The sequence below is a fragment of the Heloderma suspectum genome, chromosome 4 (genome assembly GCF_057233095.1).
Source record: "Heloderma suspectum isolate Gila_16-S chromosome 4, 16-S_ref, whole genome shotgun sequence".
Lineage (NCBI taxonomy): Eukaryota > Metazoa > Chordata > Lepidosauria > Squamata > Helodermatidae > Heloderma > Heloderma suspectum.
In genome coordinates this window covers 132,944,664-132,964,366 of record NC_139461.1, presented here as the reverse complement: position 1 = coordinate 132,964,366, position 19,703 = coordinate 132,944,664, and the positions used below count along the sequence as shown (strand labels likewise).

The 19,703-nt window shown below is 42.2% G+C and overlaps 1 protein-coding gene across 3 annotated transcripts in view; it reads left to right on the top strand.

The window, feature by feature from the left end:
• Positions 1–19,703, top strand: part of TRIO (trio Rho guanine nucleotide exchange factor) — a 339,772-nt gene that overhangs the window by 296,758 nt on the left and 23,311 nt on the right. For all 3 annotated transcript variants that reach the window (XM_084850577.1, XM_084850576.1, XM_084850575.1), the window contains exons 39-47: positions 1,440–1,506; positions 3,509–3,612; positions 5,158–5,227; positions 6,928–7,017; positions 8,286–8,378; positions 10,874–10,924; positions 13,134–13,211; positions 14,200–14,391; positions 18,087–18,264. In XM_084850577.1, coding sequence (XP_084706703.1) covers positions 1,440–1,506; positions 3,509–3,612; positions 5,158–5,227; positions 6,928–7,017; positions 8,286–8,378; positions 10,874–10,924; positions 13,134–13,211; positions 14,200–14,391; positions 18,087–18,264 — 923 coding nt within the window. The remainder of the gene's footprint in view (positions 1–1,439; positions 1,507–3,508; positions 3,613–5,157; positions 5,228–6,927; positions 7,018–8,285; positions 8,379–10,873; positions 10,925–13,133; positions 13,212–14,199; positions 14,392–18,086; positions 18,265–19,703) is intronic.

Sequence of the window (19,703 nt, the reverse complement as noted above, 5' to 3'; positions counted from 1 at the left end):
AACATAAACCATTGTGTTTTTGAGGACTCCTCAACTTCACTGAAATGATAGCTGCAAAGATCAGGAAGTCTCCTAACAATTCAGCTATTTGTTGAATGGGTTAATATATAGAATCCTCTTGACATACACATTTTAAGTTTCAATACAATTAAAAATTCTCTTGATTTTTTAAAAAAATTCTTACATTTTAGAATCTCATGTAATTTAGTCATATCATATTTCACCATAATTTGTTTTTAACAATTTCTAACTAAGAGATCCCTTCCGTATCTCAGCAGGCTTTGGTAGCTTCCCCCTACATTGAAATGAATGAAGCCCTTGCAGGCAGGAAGCTTTTGTTTCATCAGAAAGACTACGCCCACAAGGGATTGCTGGATCAGGGTGGTACTATTTTAAGGAACAACATATAATTAACATCCATTTTAGAAACTCCTTCTTCTGTGTATGGTCTGAGAAATAGAGAAAATAAGTAACCATGGATTAAGCGTATGTATTGTTAAGTCTTTTCAATATGGCCAAACCCCACTGCCATCAGTGTCTCCTCTAGGCCAAATGTGCCCCGAGTACACTTTTGATGAAGTAAAATTAACGCTTGTCAGACAAACAGTTCCTGTTCAAACAAAAAAAGGGGGGGGGCCTTGGGACAACCATAGGCTAAGAGTTGTATCCAGTTAGCCCCTTTCACTACTAGAACTGCTTCCATCAGTGAATGAGAGAGGGACGATTTCCCCTCCCCCCTGCAGCTCCCCTTGTTGGGGGACACTCCAGAGCAGATTTTGGGAGGATGTGGGGCAGGGGGGAGAGATGGGGAAACTCGACTTGCCTAAATCTGTTTCTGAGCTCCAAAATCAAATCAAATTAAAATCAAATTTTAAAATAAAGTAGGTTTATAGTGCATAAGGACATGAGCTATGAGTCCAGAAGTCCCCCACTTGCAACTCTGTAATATAGGGATGATGATAATGGTCCAGCTAATTTAAGGAAGAGTTAAATATGGAGATAATGTGTGAGCCCAAGAAAAGTAAGTAGTAGTATTACCTGGCCTTGACCACATTGGTGTTAGTTAGTTAGTTAGTTCGTTCGTTCGTTCGTTAGTTCATGCCTAAAGCTTTTAAATACTGTACAAAACTTTAGAAACCACACAGTACCTACCTGCAGCAAAAGAACTCACAATTGAATAAACACTCATTTTTGAGGTCGCCTTTATTTTTCGTTTCCTATAACAGTAACATTACAACCTAATGGTTCTCCCCTGCCACCACTAAACCAGTGTGCCCTTAGCTCACTGATTTATTCTAATTGGCTCTCAACAATTGATCAGCCAGTTAAAATATAAAGAATTCCACACTGTTCTCCCGTAATTTGTATTTGGACATATATACATTAATTGTATTGTTAAACTCTTCCCTTAACCATTTTCACTTTTCATAACGTTGCAGCTATGTCCTACAGGAATTAGTGGAGACAGAACGAGATTACGTGAGAGATCTTGGCTACGTTGTAGAGGTATGTTTTATCCTCGTAAACGTAGAATGTTTCTAATTCTCTTTCAGTCAGATCAGAAGCACAACCCTTGGAAGTGTAAAGAGGAACACACCACTCTCCTCCATCCAACCCTCTTTGGAAGATATTACCAGCAAATACTTTGGGAAATCTACCATACATCCTTTGTCATCTGTTGTATTGGTCCCTTTTTGGTTAAGAATGAAATTAAGACTTCTAATTTCCAAATAACCATTGCTGATATTGTTGGGATGCTAGCAATAATTGTTTGTAAAGTACCTTTGAAAAGGAGCTTTTACTAGCTGCCAATGCTATATCTTATGGAAAGCTGGAGATGTAACACTTTAAAACCTTGCAATAATTACAGTTTCCAGAGATCAGCACTGCATGTTGTTTCTTGACCACTTTGTAGAATAAGTTGTTGAGTGTTTAAGACTGGCTTGATAATATATTGGCAGTGAAGGGCTGTGTTGAATCCTTGTACAGGAATGTAGGCAATGGAATGGGTGGCAGCTTTTCTTTTATAGAAGGGACAGCTGAAGCACCTTTTAATAAACATGCCTGTTAATAGATTTAAGAATCACCCCCTGAATGAGGCAACAAGTTAAGCAAGTATCATAGATGTAAGGTAATTTGATACTTTAAAAATGAATTAAACTGGGTTGGTGTCCAGATTGGGGGGGGGGGGCAGAGTTCCAGTAGCAAGGGGGAATCCACCCACTTCCTTTACCTTTGCCGATATTTGTGAAGGAGCAATAGTCACAGGGCTTCTTAAGCTATGATGAGTTTACCATTAGAAACTGCATTGAGATCCCATTTTCTGTATTCCTATATATATTAATATATGCAGCATAATCGAGCAGCTCATTGCACGTACCAGAGCTGCCATACATATGTATGGTTTCCTTGTCTCTTCATTGGAGGATGGAAAAATGTGCATGTGAACACAACCCCTGTACATGCTGATCTGTACATTCAGGGAGCCATTAACTGTGTCTGAACATTTTTACTGGAAAACATGCAGCTGCAGTCACAGAGATAACTGTTGTATAATCAAGTTCACACCTAATTTTCCTGCATGTGGTCATGTGTCCACATACCCAATCGTGGAGGGATTTGACATTGTTGGCTAACCTATAGCATCTGGGAGACCAGTCCAGGGATTTACATGTGTGTATTAGAGCCATGAACTGTACTGAAATAACTTTGCCAGTGCTGATGTGTGTTTTCTAACATCTAAATAGAAATGACAATATTTCAGGATTCCCTAAAGCCCTTCAAAATAAAATGGATGTAGGACAGATTGTGCAGGTTGACAATCAACTTCAATTTACTGGGGGGAAAACCCCTGCTCATATCACAATGTGGACTTTATACTGGTCAGTCTTCACGGCTTTCCTCTGTTGCAAACTTGGCCCCATGAACTGATGAATCAAGTCAGTCAAAGAGCAAATATCATTATATGTAAAGCACCCAGGCTGATAAAATTTAAAGACAGTAAATCATAGTTCATTAGAATTCCAATAAGTGGCCATTATGTGGAAGCATTTTACACTGTCTTTTCAGTGATGCTGCTGCAAAAATGCTTTGGCCCTGAGTCAATCTTTCATTTTTCTGTGTTCAATACAGGCATGCAGTATGACATGGGTGGACAGATGATAGGCTGTGAGCCACCAGTTAATTTCTGGTGACTCACCTAATGCCTGTTAATTGGCAGTGTTCTTGCAAAGAATGCTGAACTAGATGGAACTTGATCTTATCGAGCAAGGCCCTTCTTGTATACTCTTCTGGAAGAGTACCTACTCAGGATCACTTAACATCGATTAATTATGCCATTAAGAGATCCTGAGCATGCGATCTGATTTATATCAGTTTAAAACACATCAGTGGTCCCTGGGGAATAAAGAATGATAGAGGGCCCAAAACTGAACTTAGCAGTATGGAATGTTAAAAATACCAAAACACAGCAGGGCCCGTGTTCATTTTTCTTGCTACCTTATTTCAGGGTTACATGGCACTCATGAAAGAAGATGGTGTTCCTGATGACATGAAAGGGAAAGACAAAATTGTGTTTGGCAACATTCATCAAATATATGACTGGCACAGAGAGTATGTATATTTTTTAAAAACAATTAACTAGTTTTCTGTCTATTTTTAATCTTTCATAACCCACTGAAGATGTGGGGAAAATCACCCCAAAGGTAAAAGATAAATTCCACTGTATTTTGACAATTAGCACCTATCAGAACAATCCTACCAGTGAGTGAGCTGGAGATCTGCAAGCGGAGGAGCTGCCTTATCCAAAGTCCTGCAAGGCTCACATCACCAGGGCAGAAGGAAGGGAGGAGTGATACTTTCCTTTTTCTTTTTCCTTTTCCATTTTTCTTAAACAGTTTCCTTTCCAATGATTCCACCCATTTTAGTGCTGAGCTGGCTGAGCTGTGCCTTTTTTCTGATTAGTTGTTTCCATTATGCATCCCATGCAGCTTTGTCAAAATCATCTCTTTCTTAACTTCTGGGTATGTCTAGTGCCTAGGGATCAATTCATCCAGTGCTCAGTAGCACTGTTTCTTCTAGTTACAGAGAAGCCCTTGATTTCATCTCAGCTTGCAGCTCAAGAATGTGGATTTAGCTGAAAGCTTCAAGTCCATGCCACGGATGAAATCTATGGACAAGTCTGCCATAGATGAAATCTCAGCTTTTGGATCTATTCGATCAGAACAGCAGTCATTTCTTGCCCTGAGTGTCTGAGAGCCTTATATTTGGAAAGTCTGCAGATAAGAATAACTGTCTGGTGGACTATTCACGCTGTTACAAAGCATTTCAGACAGGATTCAGCTATCTCTGTAGAATCTGTGGGTGGAAGAACTATGTTCCAATGGTCATTAAGGCCCCAAATGGCCATCTGTCTCTTCCCTCCTCCTATGGATGAGAGGTGGTTACTGCTCAATATACAGATCTTGGCTTAGATCCAGCTTCTTAGCAGGGTCTTGTAATGATTCGTCTAAGCTGGAATTTCCCTTTCCCTAGATATGCTCATTAAAGTTTCAGTTTGCTTTTGCTCAGGCTTGGAGGAACATGAGTAAAAAGTGAGTGTCTTGACATGTAGCTTTGTGCGCTGTGTTCAGTATCGGCCATGTACTTCTGTGATGTGGAGGGTATGGAATATCTGATAGTTGCTCCATGTTTCAGAGGGAGTTCCATGTTATGAGAAGATTCCTTTCGCAGATAAAATTACTGTTGCACGTCTAAAAAAAACGACAATTTTTTCCCACATGTTCTTCTCATAGGCTCAGGGCCGGCCCAGCTGCACAGTGAAAGCAAGCATTTGCTTGAGACAGTGGTAGTTTAAAGGGAACTAATGAAGTGGTCTGCAAGCTCAGTGGTACACCCCGGGATTTCTTACAGTGTTATGGGAGAGGCAAGGTGGGGCACAATTCTGGGACAATGTAGTATGGCTGCTTGGAGAGACAAAGTGACTTCAGCCAGCCCTGTGCAGACATTCACTATTGCATCCTCCATAAACCTTTGTTGCAGCAGGTTTCAGAAAGTGGTAACCTCCCACAGAGCAACTGCAACCAAACTATTGTGAATGTGTCATCTGCCATAATGAAGCAGGGAAAAATTAAAATAATTGTTTTTTGTTCTGTTCAGTTTCTTTTTAGGAGAATTAGAGAAGTGCCTTGAGGATCCAGAAAAATTAGGATCACTTTTTGTTAAACACGTAAGTATGAGCTTCCTCTCTGCTATATTTGAGGAAGCAATTTTGATCGTGGATCTGCATGTTTGACTGCTGTTGCATTTAGGTGTCTCCAACCAGTCGTGTCCGACTCTAGGGTGTGGTGCTCATCTCCATTTCTAAGCCGAAGAGCCAGCGCTGTCCGAAGACGCTTCCGTGGTCATGGCTGTTGCATTTACCGGGGGCCATTTTCCTTCATGTGTCTTCCTCAGCTGGCACATACCGTTCACTTAGTTGCCACAATGAGTGTACTTTGTTAAGGGCACTTAGCTATGTAGAAAATAACTTTCCTTAGCTGTCAGGGTGGTCTGCCAGATTTCCTCACTGCCACACAATAAGAAGGAACTGAACACTTGTGGCTTATATCTGGGCTACACAGGCTACACAGGGAACCAGAAGATCAGTAGTAGAGGCTACACTTCCTGAAAGAAAGTCACCCACCACTATCAAGCTTTCACCTGCAATGCACAGCCAAAGGGGAGTGCTGGGCCTTACTTTGGCTCCCTTGAAATGAGGGTATGCCCTAGAATACATCCAACAGGCTTCGCCCTTGTGAGCTGAATGTGCACTCTGAAATGCTTTGAAATATCCAGGGAGCTCATGACAGGTTGCAAGGTTTCCTTGGCAGACAAGCCAATGTGGAAAGGTTTCCTTGAGGGCAGAAAGTTCAAAAACCACTGCTCTTGACCCTTATATCAAATCAATTTATTAATTCCCCCCCCCCCCCAGGAAATAATAGTTGCCTGCCTTCAAGCTGGTTAACATTAGTCCGGGTGAATTTATTTCCTCAGATAATAATAAACTCACCCATGTAAGCTTGGATAAGAGTTCTCCCTTAAAATGAGCTCTCATTCCACATAAATGAGCTTTTGCACACGCGCAATATCAAAGCTGTGGTTTGGAAATGCATAGTGCATCATAAAATAAAGTACTGTACGAACAACCATGACCCAAATCTGATCCGATGAGGAAAAGAGAGAGTGTGTGCAGAGTCTGTCTGACTACCTGAATAGGAATCCAAGCTATTTGTGAGCAGAAAATGGAGGAAATGAGGTGTGTATACTGGCTGTTTCTTCAAACATCATTGGTTGTGGGATAAAGTGATATCATCACCGTTTACCATAAGCAAGAAAATGGTTGATCGAACCAATTCAGCACGCATGCTCAGAAGCTTGCAGTCAATTCCAAACATAATTGCAAATTTGTAAAATACAGGTCCAGGCTCATTAAAAATGTGAGCATAATGAACAGGTGAAGTTCAACCAGCAAGCCGACTAATTATGAAATTTGGCAGCATCACCAGTTAACACATGATGTTACCTGCTCCACACATTCAGTCCCAAAAGTCTCTGGGTTCTCTGGTGTGTTAGATAACAGAGGTGTAAACTGAGCTGAACATGGATATAGCCAAAGCGCTTCCCATGTTCATGGCTCATGGCGGGAAAAGGTGGTGCTACAATTGCAATATCACTGCTGTCTGTATCCATGTACAGCCTATTGCACATTTGATTATTCCAAGTGATTGTAAGCATGTGCAAGGTGGGAAATGGGTGAGATAGAATATATGGAAAAGTTAATACACAGTATAGTAGTCTCTATTTTAATGATCTGTACTGTTTTGTCAGTTTGCTGTATATTTTTGTGCAATACAATATTTATGTTATTTCTCCCCCCACCCATTCCAGGAGAGAAGATTGCACATGTACATAGTTTACTGCCAAAACAAACCAAAGTCTGAGCATATTGTCTCAGAATACATTGATACATTTTTTGAGGTGAGTGCCAAAGGGGTGGGGGGAACATGTCTGTCTCTTTCTGGGTAGAAAGGAAATGTTCATGATCATTCCCAAACTTGTTCTTTGCAGTCACTGATAGATTATCTCTCTTGGGATTTGGGGCTGAGATTGAAATTAGTTTATTGTTACCAAATGAATGAACTTTTCCTCCCTCCATTAGCTCTGGGGTTTAATTACGCCTTGTATCATACTCCAGTTCAAAGATGGATTACATACACCATAGAATCATTTTTTGTGATTTCACCATACAATACTTGTGAGACATTGGAAAGCCAGATTACATTGACTCATTTAAGTGAAACTTATGATGTTGTCATGGTAACCTGGATTCAGATCACCAGCTGCTTTTCCAAACCAGACTAAAGAGGTTCAAATGAGGGGGAAGGAATGAACAAAGAGAAACAAAGGAGATCAGTACTTACAATCAACAGGAAGGCATTTACTCAACTGTGCCCTGTGGGTGAAACTCTGTTCACAATGTTGAATTGTATTAGCTTGAAGTATAAGCAAGAAGGGCAGTTGTGGTCCCTAGATGCAAAAGGACTCATGACATTTCCATATTGACTGGACATCTGGTATTATTGGTAAATTCGTTTTAGTCCAAGGGACAGATAGGTAAGATAGATCTTATGGCCGTCTTTTACCAGCCAGTGAGAGACAGTAGGACAAAAGTGACTCATCCGTGTCCCAAACTGGAGTGAGGTAGCTGGTTTCTGTCTCAATTGGCTGCAGCCATCTTTCTCCCTCATTAAAGATCAGTCAGCCCCAAGGTTTGTCATCCAGAGATGGTCTAGCTCTGTGACTATCCAGTGATGATCGGCTGTTATCAGTGGGCTAATTTTAATCAGGACTGAAATCAAGCCAGGCCACCCATTTGCCTCCTTTCAGGAGAATGATGATAGGCCCAGCTCTGACAGGATGAAAGAATACTCTTATTTTCTTTAAGGGAAAAACTTCTGTTTCCCCCCACCCTTTGGGATGTGGATAGGGAAGAATGAAATCCCATGTTTATGCATAAACGTTTGCAAAAATAAAAGCTGAACAGTTTTTTCCAGTTCATTTTGTTGCCAAATAAAACAAGAGAGCCAAGTATAAGGGAAGCAATGAGAAAATCTGAAGGAGAATTTGGGCCCAGAACTGTATCTCAGAGTGGGCTTCAACAGGCCTAGGCTAGCTTCCCTGACAATACTTTATCTCACATTAGGGTGCTGATCTGCTCTGAACTTTATTTTACTACTTACTACTAGGACCTGAAGCAGCGTTTGGGTCATAGACTTCAGCTCACAGACTTGCTGATAAAACCAGTGCAAAGAATTATGAAGTACCAATTGTTACTAAAGGTAAGAGACTTTCCATGTTATCCATTTGCACGTATATTGCTGTATAGCAGTGGGTTGCATGTGGCTCTGAGTTGCTCTCCATGTGAACAGTGGAGCCCCATCCACTTCTCCATGCAGCCCAGCTTTTCTGTGTAACCCAGCCTGCCGATCAGCTGGGCTGCAAGGAAAACTCTGCTGTTCCAGAGCTGCTATTACCACCAATCCTATTTGGGATTGCGGGGGGAGGGGGATGTTTTAGGAGGCTTCTGTCAGCGACCCCAAAGTAGCCAGAATCACTGCTTTTCCACCTAATGGCAGCAGGGAAGCAGCAATCCTGAAGCAGCCTCCCTCACAGTCAAGTGATCCAGAGAAAGAGCGCTGGGATGTAGGCATGGTGTACATTTCTGTGTGTGCCCCACACGTACACGTATGTGGCCCCCAACCCAGTATCACTTGCAGCCCCCAGGGCCATAAAGGTTGTGTACCCCTGCTGTATAGCATTTGGAGCACATAAAAAATGGAATACCATTTGTCTTATAAATATGTCTTATAGTTTGCTTATCATCATCAACTACTATTATTTTTAAGTTCCTGAAAGAATAAAATGAACAGGTCTCTGCCTATAGGTTTACAATCCAAACATGAGACAAAAGGAAAGAGGACTTGGGGAGGGGGGGAGATGAAAACTAGCTGTATGAGACTAGAAGAAAGCCAAAAAAGTCAAAGTAAAACCTATATAATAATTAACCTACAAGTAGAAAAAGAATCAAAGAACTCAAGTAGAACCTCAAGAAGGAAATGCTAGAGAAAATGAGACTTTAATAATTAAAGTGAGACAAAGAGGCTAGCTGAACATCTAAAGGGAGAGAGTAGCACACACAAGGGCCACAGATGGGAGCATAAGAAAGCAGAGGTGTAATAAGAAGATTTGTGTTTGATGAATGAAGGAATCCAGAAGGAGAATTGAGAGAAAGTGATGTAATAGATAAGAAGAGACAATCCTATGATGAGATTTTAAGGTTAAAGTTTAAAGATAATAAAGGAAACTAGTGAAAAGAAGCACATAGAAGTGAATCATGACTGCATTGCAAAGAAAGAAATCCTAAACGAGTAGATGAGTTGAGAACAGAGATAATAGGTTGGATCCAGACTAAGTCAGTCAGACTTTAGTCCCATTCAGATTAATGGGACAAGTAAGTCATGACTAACTTAAACCCTATTGATTTCCATGGGACAAGCATGACTTACTTAGTCTGGATCCAGCCCAACAGGTTTAAGCTGAGAGATGAGAAGATCAGTAAGCAAAGCATTACAATAATTTACACGGGATGGAACAGAGACTCTGAGTAAGGGTTTCAGTAGACAGGAAGGAAGGACACCTTTGAGAAATGCTACTGAGAGAGCACTGAAACCACTTAGCTAGGGCAGTAATGGGAACTGAGAAAGAACAAAGGAGCCAAAATAACACTGAAGCTCTTAACTTGCTGAAAAGAGATTTTGCCATTTGAGAGAGAGAAGAGAGAGAAGGTGAAAGTGAAAGTTGGGGGGAAATAGAATAAATTCTTTTCATTTAGCAAGTATTTTTCTGAAAGTACCTGCACAATTCTTGTTGTTTCACACTGTGTATCCACTAAGGTAGTCTACACTACAGTGCAATAAAAGATTGTAAATAGTTGGTGTTAATCCTGATCTGAAAAATATTAGATTTCCTTCTGACTACACAGTTTTCTGAGAAAATGGAGGCTTGCTTCTGGAGGGTTACCTACTCATGGATACATCTACATGTCCTAAAAAGGAAAAGATGAAATAAAGTGATGCACAGCAATCAATGAATAGTCAGGAAAAAATTATTTCTGCCATTTGGCATCTCTTCAGCTGATGAAACATTTTAATTTAATTTTTGATATGCTATTCATTAGTGCTTCCAAGAAGTCCCATAAAGGAATGGTAGACAAATTCACGTTTTATCATCGGCAATTTCTGAAAAACAAGACTTTCTAATTTAGGGTGCAATCCTATGTGATCAGCCCATGATACTCGTAAGCCTCCACACTCAGAAGCTTACAAGTATCCAGTGCAGAGCATGAGGCACAGTGGAGGCGATCCTCACCTCCGCTGCACCTTATGCTCTGCATTTCAGCTGGATGGACTTTTTCACCAGTCTAGCTGAGGTGTCCCAGAGAGGGAGGGAAGGAGGCTGAGGAGGCCGCCGGATATGGCGTATGCCAGCCTCTCCAGTCCCCTCCCCACCCACAGGAACACCCCCTTTACCTCCTCTCCAAGGTTTCTTTTGCAACCTCAGAGAGGCAGCCGGCACAGTCCTTGTTGTGCCGGCTGTGAGAGGAAGCGGGGAGGGGCAGGGAGCTCATATTCCTGGGTCCGACCTCGGATCCAGGAATCTGAAATATCCTGTGGACCCCCAGACTTTGTCTAGGGGCCATAGGATTGCTCCCTCCGTTCTTTATATCTGTTTTACATTGAACATCTCAGTTCATAGTTATTTTTTGTCTTTACAGGACTTCCTCAAATACTCCAAAAAAGCTAATCTTGATACAACAGAATTAGAGGTATTTAGCAGTGCTGCTTTTACAAATGTTTTTATCAGTATCAAAGTAACTGTTAAGCAGTAATAGTGTGCTGCATCTTGCAGTATTATTATTACAAAATTACTGTTCTGCTCTTTTAATTATATTTTTATGTATAGATGATACTGGCTTGTATGATTATTATTATTTTTATGATGGCAGAATTTTCTGCACTGGAAAGTGATGTTTATCCAGATTCCTGCAGATGCCACTCCTAAAATTCCTTGTGTGTCATGTCTTTTTTAGATTGTAAGCCTGCGGGCAGGGACTGTCTTCTTTGTTCATTGATTGTAAGCCGCTCCGGGAGCCTTTTTTGGCTGAGGAGTGGGATAAAAATACAAAAGAAAGAAAGAAAGAAAGAAAGAAAGAAAGAAAGAAAGAAAGCGTTATAATCCTCCTAGGCTAGTAAATGGCAGATAGTATAACAAAGATGGGTTGGAGACTTAACACCACACTCCTTTTGTTCCTGTAGCCATGCCCTAATGTGCCTTAGCACAAGGTGTCAGGCTGTTGTTTCGCCCAGCAGTCCTCAATTCAATATACAGGCAGCTAGGCACCAACAGAGAATTAATCCAGATTACCTCAGGAGCACTGTGGAAGGGCAAGCTCTTGCTCCCACAAGCCATTCTTTGCCTGATCTTATGGGAGGGAGCCGACAGCACCTGATATCCCTGTGGCTTCCGTTTATCCTTCACATAATGCACACACTGCCAGTATCATTGCAGTGCACCAAGACTACTGTATGCTTGCCATCTTTGCAGTGGCTGAATCGTGACTGGGCTGCAGAAGCCCAGATCACCCCTCCTCCTCCCAGCTCCTTCAGCATTGTATCTTTCTTCCAGTGATTGAAACTTTAGACCGTGCAGCAAGCCAGCCTGAACCAGATAAAGTGGTACCAACTGCAGAGACAGTAAACTGTATATGGAGGATATTGTTGAACATTCTTAAGGGGCTTCAGAGAACCCATGTTTGTGTGATACAGCACCACCTTCAGTTAGATGCTCCCTCTGCATCTGTTATAAGGACCTCAGGCTTGTCAGTACAATATCAGTCCTTTGGCATTCTTCTGCAATTACTACATGCAGGGAAAAAGTTAGTACTTATGAATACAAAAAGTGCAGAACAGACCTTGCAGACTGCAGATCCCACCTGTGATAGGAGCTTTGAAATGGAAGCTTACTCGGGAGATAAGCAGAGAGTGCCCTCTCCCAAATAAAAACAAGGGCGGACTTCTCATCTGAATAGTCTTAGCATGCACATATGCACACACACGATGGAAAGTTATTTAATGTTTTTAAGACCCTGGGTTTGGCTGTTCCACCAGCAGATCAAGCGTCTACCTTTATAACTGTTTCTCCTCACAGATATATTATGGATGCTTTTGAGCAGTGAATGAGTCAAAATGGTTAGATCCTTGAGGGTTAATAAAATAATTCCCAGGCCCTACTCCTTACATGACAGGCAACATACATTCTCTATACCCAAGGCGTATGTTGTCTGCCCAGAGCTCCTGCACAATCCACAGCAAGGGAGGCCCTGCTGAAGCATCACACAAATAGCACATTAGGGAAAACTCTAAACAGAAAATTTGAGGCATCTGCTTCTACCTTAAAAGCCTCAATGGCAAGCTGTCATTGTCCTGAAAAGATGAAGTTGACGGTCAGACAGAAAGAGGTAAGAAGCCGGCACCTACCCATGAGTAAGGTATCATCAACTTATCTTGCAGATATGCAAGGTGTCTTGCAGATAGTTGTCTCTGTTCAGCCTGACTTTAACCCTGAGTCATGGTCATAGGAATCAGATATGGAGGCATCTCTAGATCAGACTCTGGAGCAGGGCAGTCACTTGGGCATCATTCCTTAGTGAGGCATTAAGCAATACAACCCCTTGGCTCAGTCAAGTGTGTATGGATGTAGGGTACTATAGGCTGTTCTAGACTAAACTGTTCCATTCCATTTGGGAGGGGGTCATGGAACCTTTAAATAAGTTCTGTCTTCAGTGTGATTTGTCCCACCCATATAGGAGTGTACTGTTTTGGTACGACTTTTCTGGTGTGGCACATGTGACAATCAGGAGAACAGCCAATTGTGTACTCATTTGCAAGTTGTCCTTCTCAGATTTTCTAAGGTTCCACTCCAGCCTGTCCATCTGGAGGAAGATTAATCTCTCTCTCTCTCCTTTTATTCAACAGAGGGCTGTAGAAGTAATGTGTATAGTCCCAAAACGGTGCAACGACATGATGAATGTGGGTCGTTTACAAGGTTTTGATGTAAGTTCTTCCTTGGGTTTGTGCTCCATTCCTTTTCTTCATGGGCAGCAGTTTTTCTTTACAGTCATCTGGTTTCAAATCATCTAGATGCTTTTTAAAATAAATAAATGTCTTCTTGATGTTCTGGCTAGTTTCAACTTCAGAATTTCTACTGAAGTCCTGTTAAAGCACCTTCCTCCTGTTATAGCTTGAGGGCACACCATAAAGAAGTCGTCTCCACTTTTGTTCGCCCCAGCCATGTCGTGACCCAACAGTGCAATGGTGGCTGGAGGGCAAGACATGAATATAAGAATGTGCCTTAGAACCATACCTCTGCCTTCTGCAGGCTGTACCTAGCCATAGTTCTCATTGTTTCTCTCCTTCACCAGTCTGTCCTCTTAGAGCATTTGTACTCATGTGACATTGGATGTTGCATTTGTTTGAACAAGGGTCACTGTAGAGCATGTGAAGCCAGTGCGTCTAGGCCCGATTCACATGGTTGTTGAGTAACGACGGCTCAAATGAGGCCTGCACATGTGAGGCTAATAATGCGTGGACATCAGGTGGAAGAAGGAACAACATTCCTGAAACCCCACCAACTTTACATTTATAAATGACTGGATAGAGCTATGGATTGTGGCACCCCAGGTGACTCAGAAAAAGTGTGGACAAAAACCATTATCACACATAGTGGCAAAATCCTTCCCAATCTCCATGGGAAATTGCTTGGTATTCTTCATAAAACCTAACTGCCTTGATCCCAGTGAATGTCTTTGCTTTTGCAGTTTTTTCAGGGGTCCTTTTTGATTCCCAGCTCCATTTTCTTCAAAACTATGATGCTTCAGGAATAAATTTGTAAAGAGGTACTTAAGAATGTAGTGAGGACAGCATTTTTTAAAAGTGGAATGTAAACATTTTATTAGCCATCCTTTTCTTTGATAATATAACTGCTTTCATTTGATAGATTATTAGAAGGTTTAACTGAACTTGTTTTGGTCTTTGTTTTAAGGGTAAAATTGTTGCCCAGGGTAAGCTGTTGCTGCAAGATACGTTCATGGTTACAGACCAGGATACTGGACTCTTGCCACGTTGCAAAGAAAGGCGGATCTTCCTGTTTGAGCAGATTGTCATATTCAGTGAACCACTAGATAAAAAGAAAGGCTTCTCAACACCAGGATTCTTATTTAAAAACAGTATCAAGGTAAGTCTTTTATATATGTCTTTTTATAGTTTTGCCATTAGGCTTAGGGCTTAAGCTCCATTTTAATCCCGATGACTAGTCCAGATTTCTCCAATGTGGTACCCTCCAGATGTTTTGGACTACACAACCCCCATCCCTGACCATTGGCCATGCTGGCTGGGGCTGCTGGGAGTTGTAGTCCAAAATATCTTGAGGGCACCATGTTGGGAAAGACTGGTCTGTCCAGTAGATCTCAAATTCTCTTTAAAGGTCATCTTAAATTGTTTTGCCTTTCCTCTGAGATTCAGCTTCTGAATCTGGGGGGCGGGGGGAACACGGGGGGAAGGTTTTCAAAGGAGGATGAAAGTAAAGCCAACAGTCAGGAAGAGAGAGGCCAGCTCAGCTCCTCTTGGCCCTCTGTTTGAAGATTTTCCCATCCAGCCCTCCTTTCCTGTGTTTCTATTGTTTTCCACAATTCCTGCTAGTTGTATGTGAGAAAACATACCTTTCGTCCCAGGAGCCTCATCTAGTCCATGAAATGCTCTACCCCCTTCTCCCCTCACATCCTGCCACTGCATGAGACAACATAAGGCTTGGGGATTGCACCAGATGGGATGCACAAGTAGCCAGCCCAATGTGGGAAGTGAAGGCCAGTGAGGAGGAGCTTACCTGACCCTTTGTAAGCCTCCAGCCTTAACATGAGGCTGGGGATGTGGATCTAGAGCAGCCAGTGCCCCTTAAAAAGTCCAGCCCTCTTCAGACATTTGGGCCAGTCCTCTTGAATGCCCATAGGACTGGGGAGGGGCAGCCGCTTTCGACACCCTGTCATACACATGTCCACTGGCACATATGCAGTGTGCCTATACCATGTCCACGTGCCTCTGTGCAATTGGGAAACCTGCAAAGGCAGAGCTGCCGACATCCATACAAGAGGATGGGTCCATACAACAGCAGGGGGAGAGTCTTCCACCACAGTGCCCCCCGCCCCTTGTGTGATCATTGAATGCAGGGAGGAGAGTCCAGATGTATGGAAAGGGTTACTGCCATTACGTCCCTGAAAGCCCAGTACACTTGGTCTCAGTGCAAACCTTGGGTTCCTCTCCGAGTATCTTCCGGTCCTAAGGTTACTATTCTGCAAGATTCAGTGTTGTTTTCTTAAGATGGGAAGCTGTAAATGGGCTTTTCCCACCAGGGGGCCTCAACTGTTCACTTTTTTTGCCCTGTACTCTTTATTGGTCATTTGTTGAACAACTTCCTGAGTTTATTTTCTGTGTTATTTATACATACATCAGTCCAGATCCCAGGTTGCACTTCACAGTGCCAAAAATTGTTGCAAAGTATTATTCTGTCTTCCCCCTCACCACCACTTATTAGTAGAGTAACCTGGAGTGGAATTTTATCACACATGTATCCCATCCTTCCTCCAGGAAGCTGAAAGCAGCATTTTGTTCTCACCACTACCCTGTGAGGGATGTTAGGCTGAAAGAAAAACAATTTGACCAGGTTTGACTTGGAACTTGAATATGGGTTTCCTACATACAAACCCAACACTCTTAAGTTCTAAGTACATGCGGCACAGAACTGCTGTGTTTTTTTATTTATGGTACAATGAACAGATGCCAGCTGGCAAGTTAATGCTGTCCTGAGATGGAATACTTTTGGCTTGAGTGTGGTTGTTCATAGTCTCTGGTAGCATTTTGTGTTCCTTTGTTAACTTCCTTCTTGTTTAGTACTAAAAGGTCTATGCTACCCAAAGAACAGGGGTGCCTCTTTCCCATTGCTGGTTTCAGTGGCTCTGGTAAACTATGAAAAGGAGAAATCATGTCTAAGGTTTCCATGCCTATGCCATCAGCACAGTTTCACATACTACTAGAGTAGTAGCACCTACTCCATGTGGGTAATGTATGAATGTGGGTAATGCACACATGGGATGTTGAGAATAGGGCCGTCGCAAAACCTCCTGCTGCCGCTCTCTCTTCACTCCCTCACCCCCAGCTGTGACAACAGTGCCAATGCGTGGAAGCCCCCTCCTCCACCCTCCCGCCCCCCGGAAGCAGCACTTGCCTTCCTCCTCCCTTTCCTCCCCTCGGCCCTCTCTTTTCCCTGCCCCCAGCCATGACAACAGTAATGGCAGTATCCACTCTTCCTCCCTTCCCTCCCCCAGCAACAGTGGTAGCACCTGCCCTCCTCCCCCTTCCCCCCCAAGAATGATAACAATGATGGTGGCCACAGTAGCAGCCACTGTCCCCCCCAAGCCGCAACATCATGACGTCGGCTGCCTGCCTGTCTTGTCATTGATCTCTCTTCCCTACATCTCCCACCACTCCCAGCCACAACTCCCCCACCCCAGCAATTGCAGCAGCAGCAGCAGCAGGCACCACCACCCCCTTTCTTTCTCCCCACTCCATACCATAAGGCTCTCCTTCAATGCCTCGCTGCAAGGGGTCCTTTCTCAGAGCAAGGCATTGGCGCTGAGGTGGCCCTGGAAACTGTCTGTGCCGGGGCAGCACAGGAAACCTCCACAACCACTTTCCTACCAATGCCTCATTCTAAGAAATGACCCCTCACAGTTTGGCATTTGGGCCAGGCTCTTTGGAGAGCCGCGCTGGCTACTCTCCTGAGTGGCCAGCGGGGCTTCCCAGGGAGTCTGACCACCTGATGCGTGTTCTGAGGGTTCCTCAAGGCACTCCAGAGAGCTCTGCCAGCCACTCTTGCCATAGCAAGGGAGCAGCCAGCGCTGCTTTTTGGAGCACCGGGCAGGGTGTGTTCTCCTGACCTTTGGATTCTACCAGCTGAGGCAGGGGCTTCACCCAGCTTCATGAAGGGGCCTGCCCTAGCTGAGAATAAGAATCATCATCTCATTAATTGGGTTGCTGAGCAAGACTGCCCTCTCTGTTAGCTTTTTCTCAATGTTACATGCGTGTTAAATTTGCCTGACCACTCGCCATCATCACTAACAAAATAATCAGGTGTCAAAAGGACTCCTTCTGAACTTTATCCCCTTGGGCAGAGATAAGTCAGAAACCCCCTCTAGGCAACGAGACCGGGAAGCTTTTATTAAATCAGAAGAGATTATTTTTTCTTTGCTGTCAGGCTTATGGTAATGCCACAGAGCACAAACTTAGTTATAGTTTCAAATCACTAACATCACTGTATGTCTCCAGGCAGAATAGTAAGAATTGTGTGTGGACTTCAAAGAAGGGCATGACTGCCCTATTAGGCTGAGCTATGGCCAAAATGGAGTAGAAATGAGTGCTACATCCCCAGTTCCAGTAAGAACAGGCTCAGTTGCACAGAGGTCTCCAGTCATTTGTGCTTTTCCTTGTCCCTTCTAGTTTTGACTATTTATTTATTTATTCATTCATTCATTCATTCATTTCATTTCTATACCGCCCAATAGCCGAAACTCTCTGGGCGGCTGATTAGTGACCTACCTGCCTGTGCATTGGCCTTTATTGAGAATGGCTCAGTGTAGGCAGCCTGTTTAGGGCAGGGGTAGGGAAGGTGTGTCCCTCCAGATGTTGTTGGACTGCAACTCCCATCAGCCCTAGTCAGCATAGCCAGTGGTGAGGGATGATGGGACTTGCAGTCCAACAACACCTGGAGGGATACATATTCCCCATTCCCATGTTTTAGGGTATCGCATGCCGTATAATCAAAAGTAATCAAATGGGGATGAAAATGATATCTTCTGAACACTCTCTTTTTTAATGAAGGTGAGTTGCCTTTGCTTGGAAGAAAATGTAGACAACGATCCATGTAAATTTGCACTAACGTCAAGAGCAGGTGATGCTATGGAGACTTTTGTTTTGCATTCCACCAGTCCAGGAGTCCGCCAAATATGGATCCATGAAATCAACCAAATCTTGGAAAACCAGCGTAATTTTCTAAATGGTAACATGAACTACATTTCTATCTCAACGTTTCAGTATTAATGTAACTTTCCAGGTTTCCTTGGTCTTGTTATTTTAGAAAATGCCCCAGCACAGATGTGCACCACTGTTCTGTATTTGGGTTTGCTGATGAAGCTGGGCATCATTGATCTGACATTGCGGAAGCTTTGTCTGAGGCCTCAGTTTCCAGCCAATAGCCTATCTTGTTGAATCACACTGAAGGTAACAAAAAAAGCCAGCCATAATAGTTTGGTTGTCACAGCAAATCTCGGTTGTCTTGCATGTAATTAGGAATGTATGAGAGTGGGTATCCCAGGTTCCTTTATTAAGAACTTCTGCTAAATTTCTTGTCCTGTCCTGATCTTTCTAGAGAGGTTTCCTGAATAATTTCTCATAATATATTCTGTTTAAAATACATAGAGTTGGATCCAGATGTAGTCAAAGTAGACATCAATAGGACTTAATTTAGGCATGACTAACAAATTCCATATAGTATTTTAATGGTTCTGCTCTAAGTATGATTAAATCTAAATCCAACCCAATTATATCAAACTCTGAATTACAGATAAACATTTCTAATAATTAAACTTCTCTATCCATCCAAACATATTTGCATTATTATTATAATCGAAATGTTTCATATAAATGGGTCATATAAACAAAAATAACAAACCAACTTTCATTAGTTCACTTCTGGATTCTTTGATAAATAAAGAAAGCCAGTTCTCCACTGCTTGTTCATAGTATCCTTCAATTACTTATATAAAGCGATTTAAGCAAAGTAACCACCTGCCATAATTTGGATAGTAGTTTTATAAATGGCACTGTGTTGCTTTTCAAATACTTCTGAGTTAGAATTCTTGATGACATGAATATATTTGTTGTTGGCTTGAGAATTTGGGGTACATGTTCTTCTAGGAAGCATAATAAAGAAAAAGAAAAGAAAGGGCCTGGGCCAAGCGGTCATGGTACTAAATTCATAATTGTTGTAATGTTCTAATGTTTTACAGTTCTTATTCTTATTGTTTTAAGGTTTTATTGTTTTAAATGGCTGTGCACTGCCTTACTAGCATTTCAGCAAATAAGGCAATATATAAATATTACTTTGTACATGTGTGCAGACAGTCCAGTCACCGATATTAGAAACATATTTTTCAACACAGAGCTGTACATTTTAAATATTCTGTACAAGTGCTAAAGTCGATGTGCAAAAAATAACACTGTAATTTTCTGCATTTCTACAGTAATTCCTTACCCTGCTGTTTTCTTCCAGTTTTTCACACACCCTTGTTTTTCAATTATTTCTAGAGTCGCATTATATTTTATACATTTCTTGCATGTCTTTTTTCCCCACTAATAAACAATTTCCTTACATTTGATCAACTCAGTCCAAATATTATTGTTATAAAATTTGGGAGAAGGAATTATCTGTATGCAGGC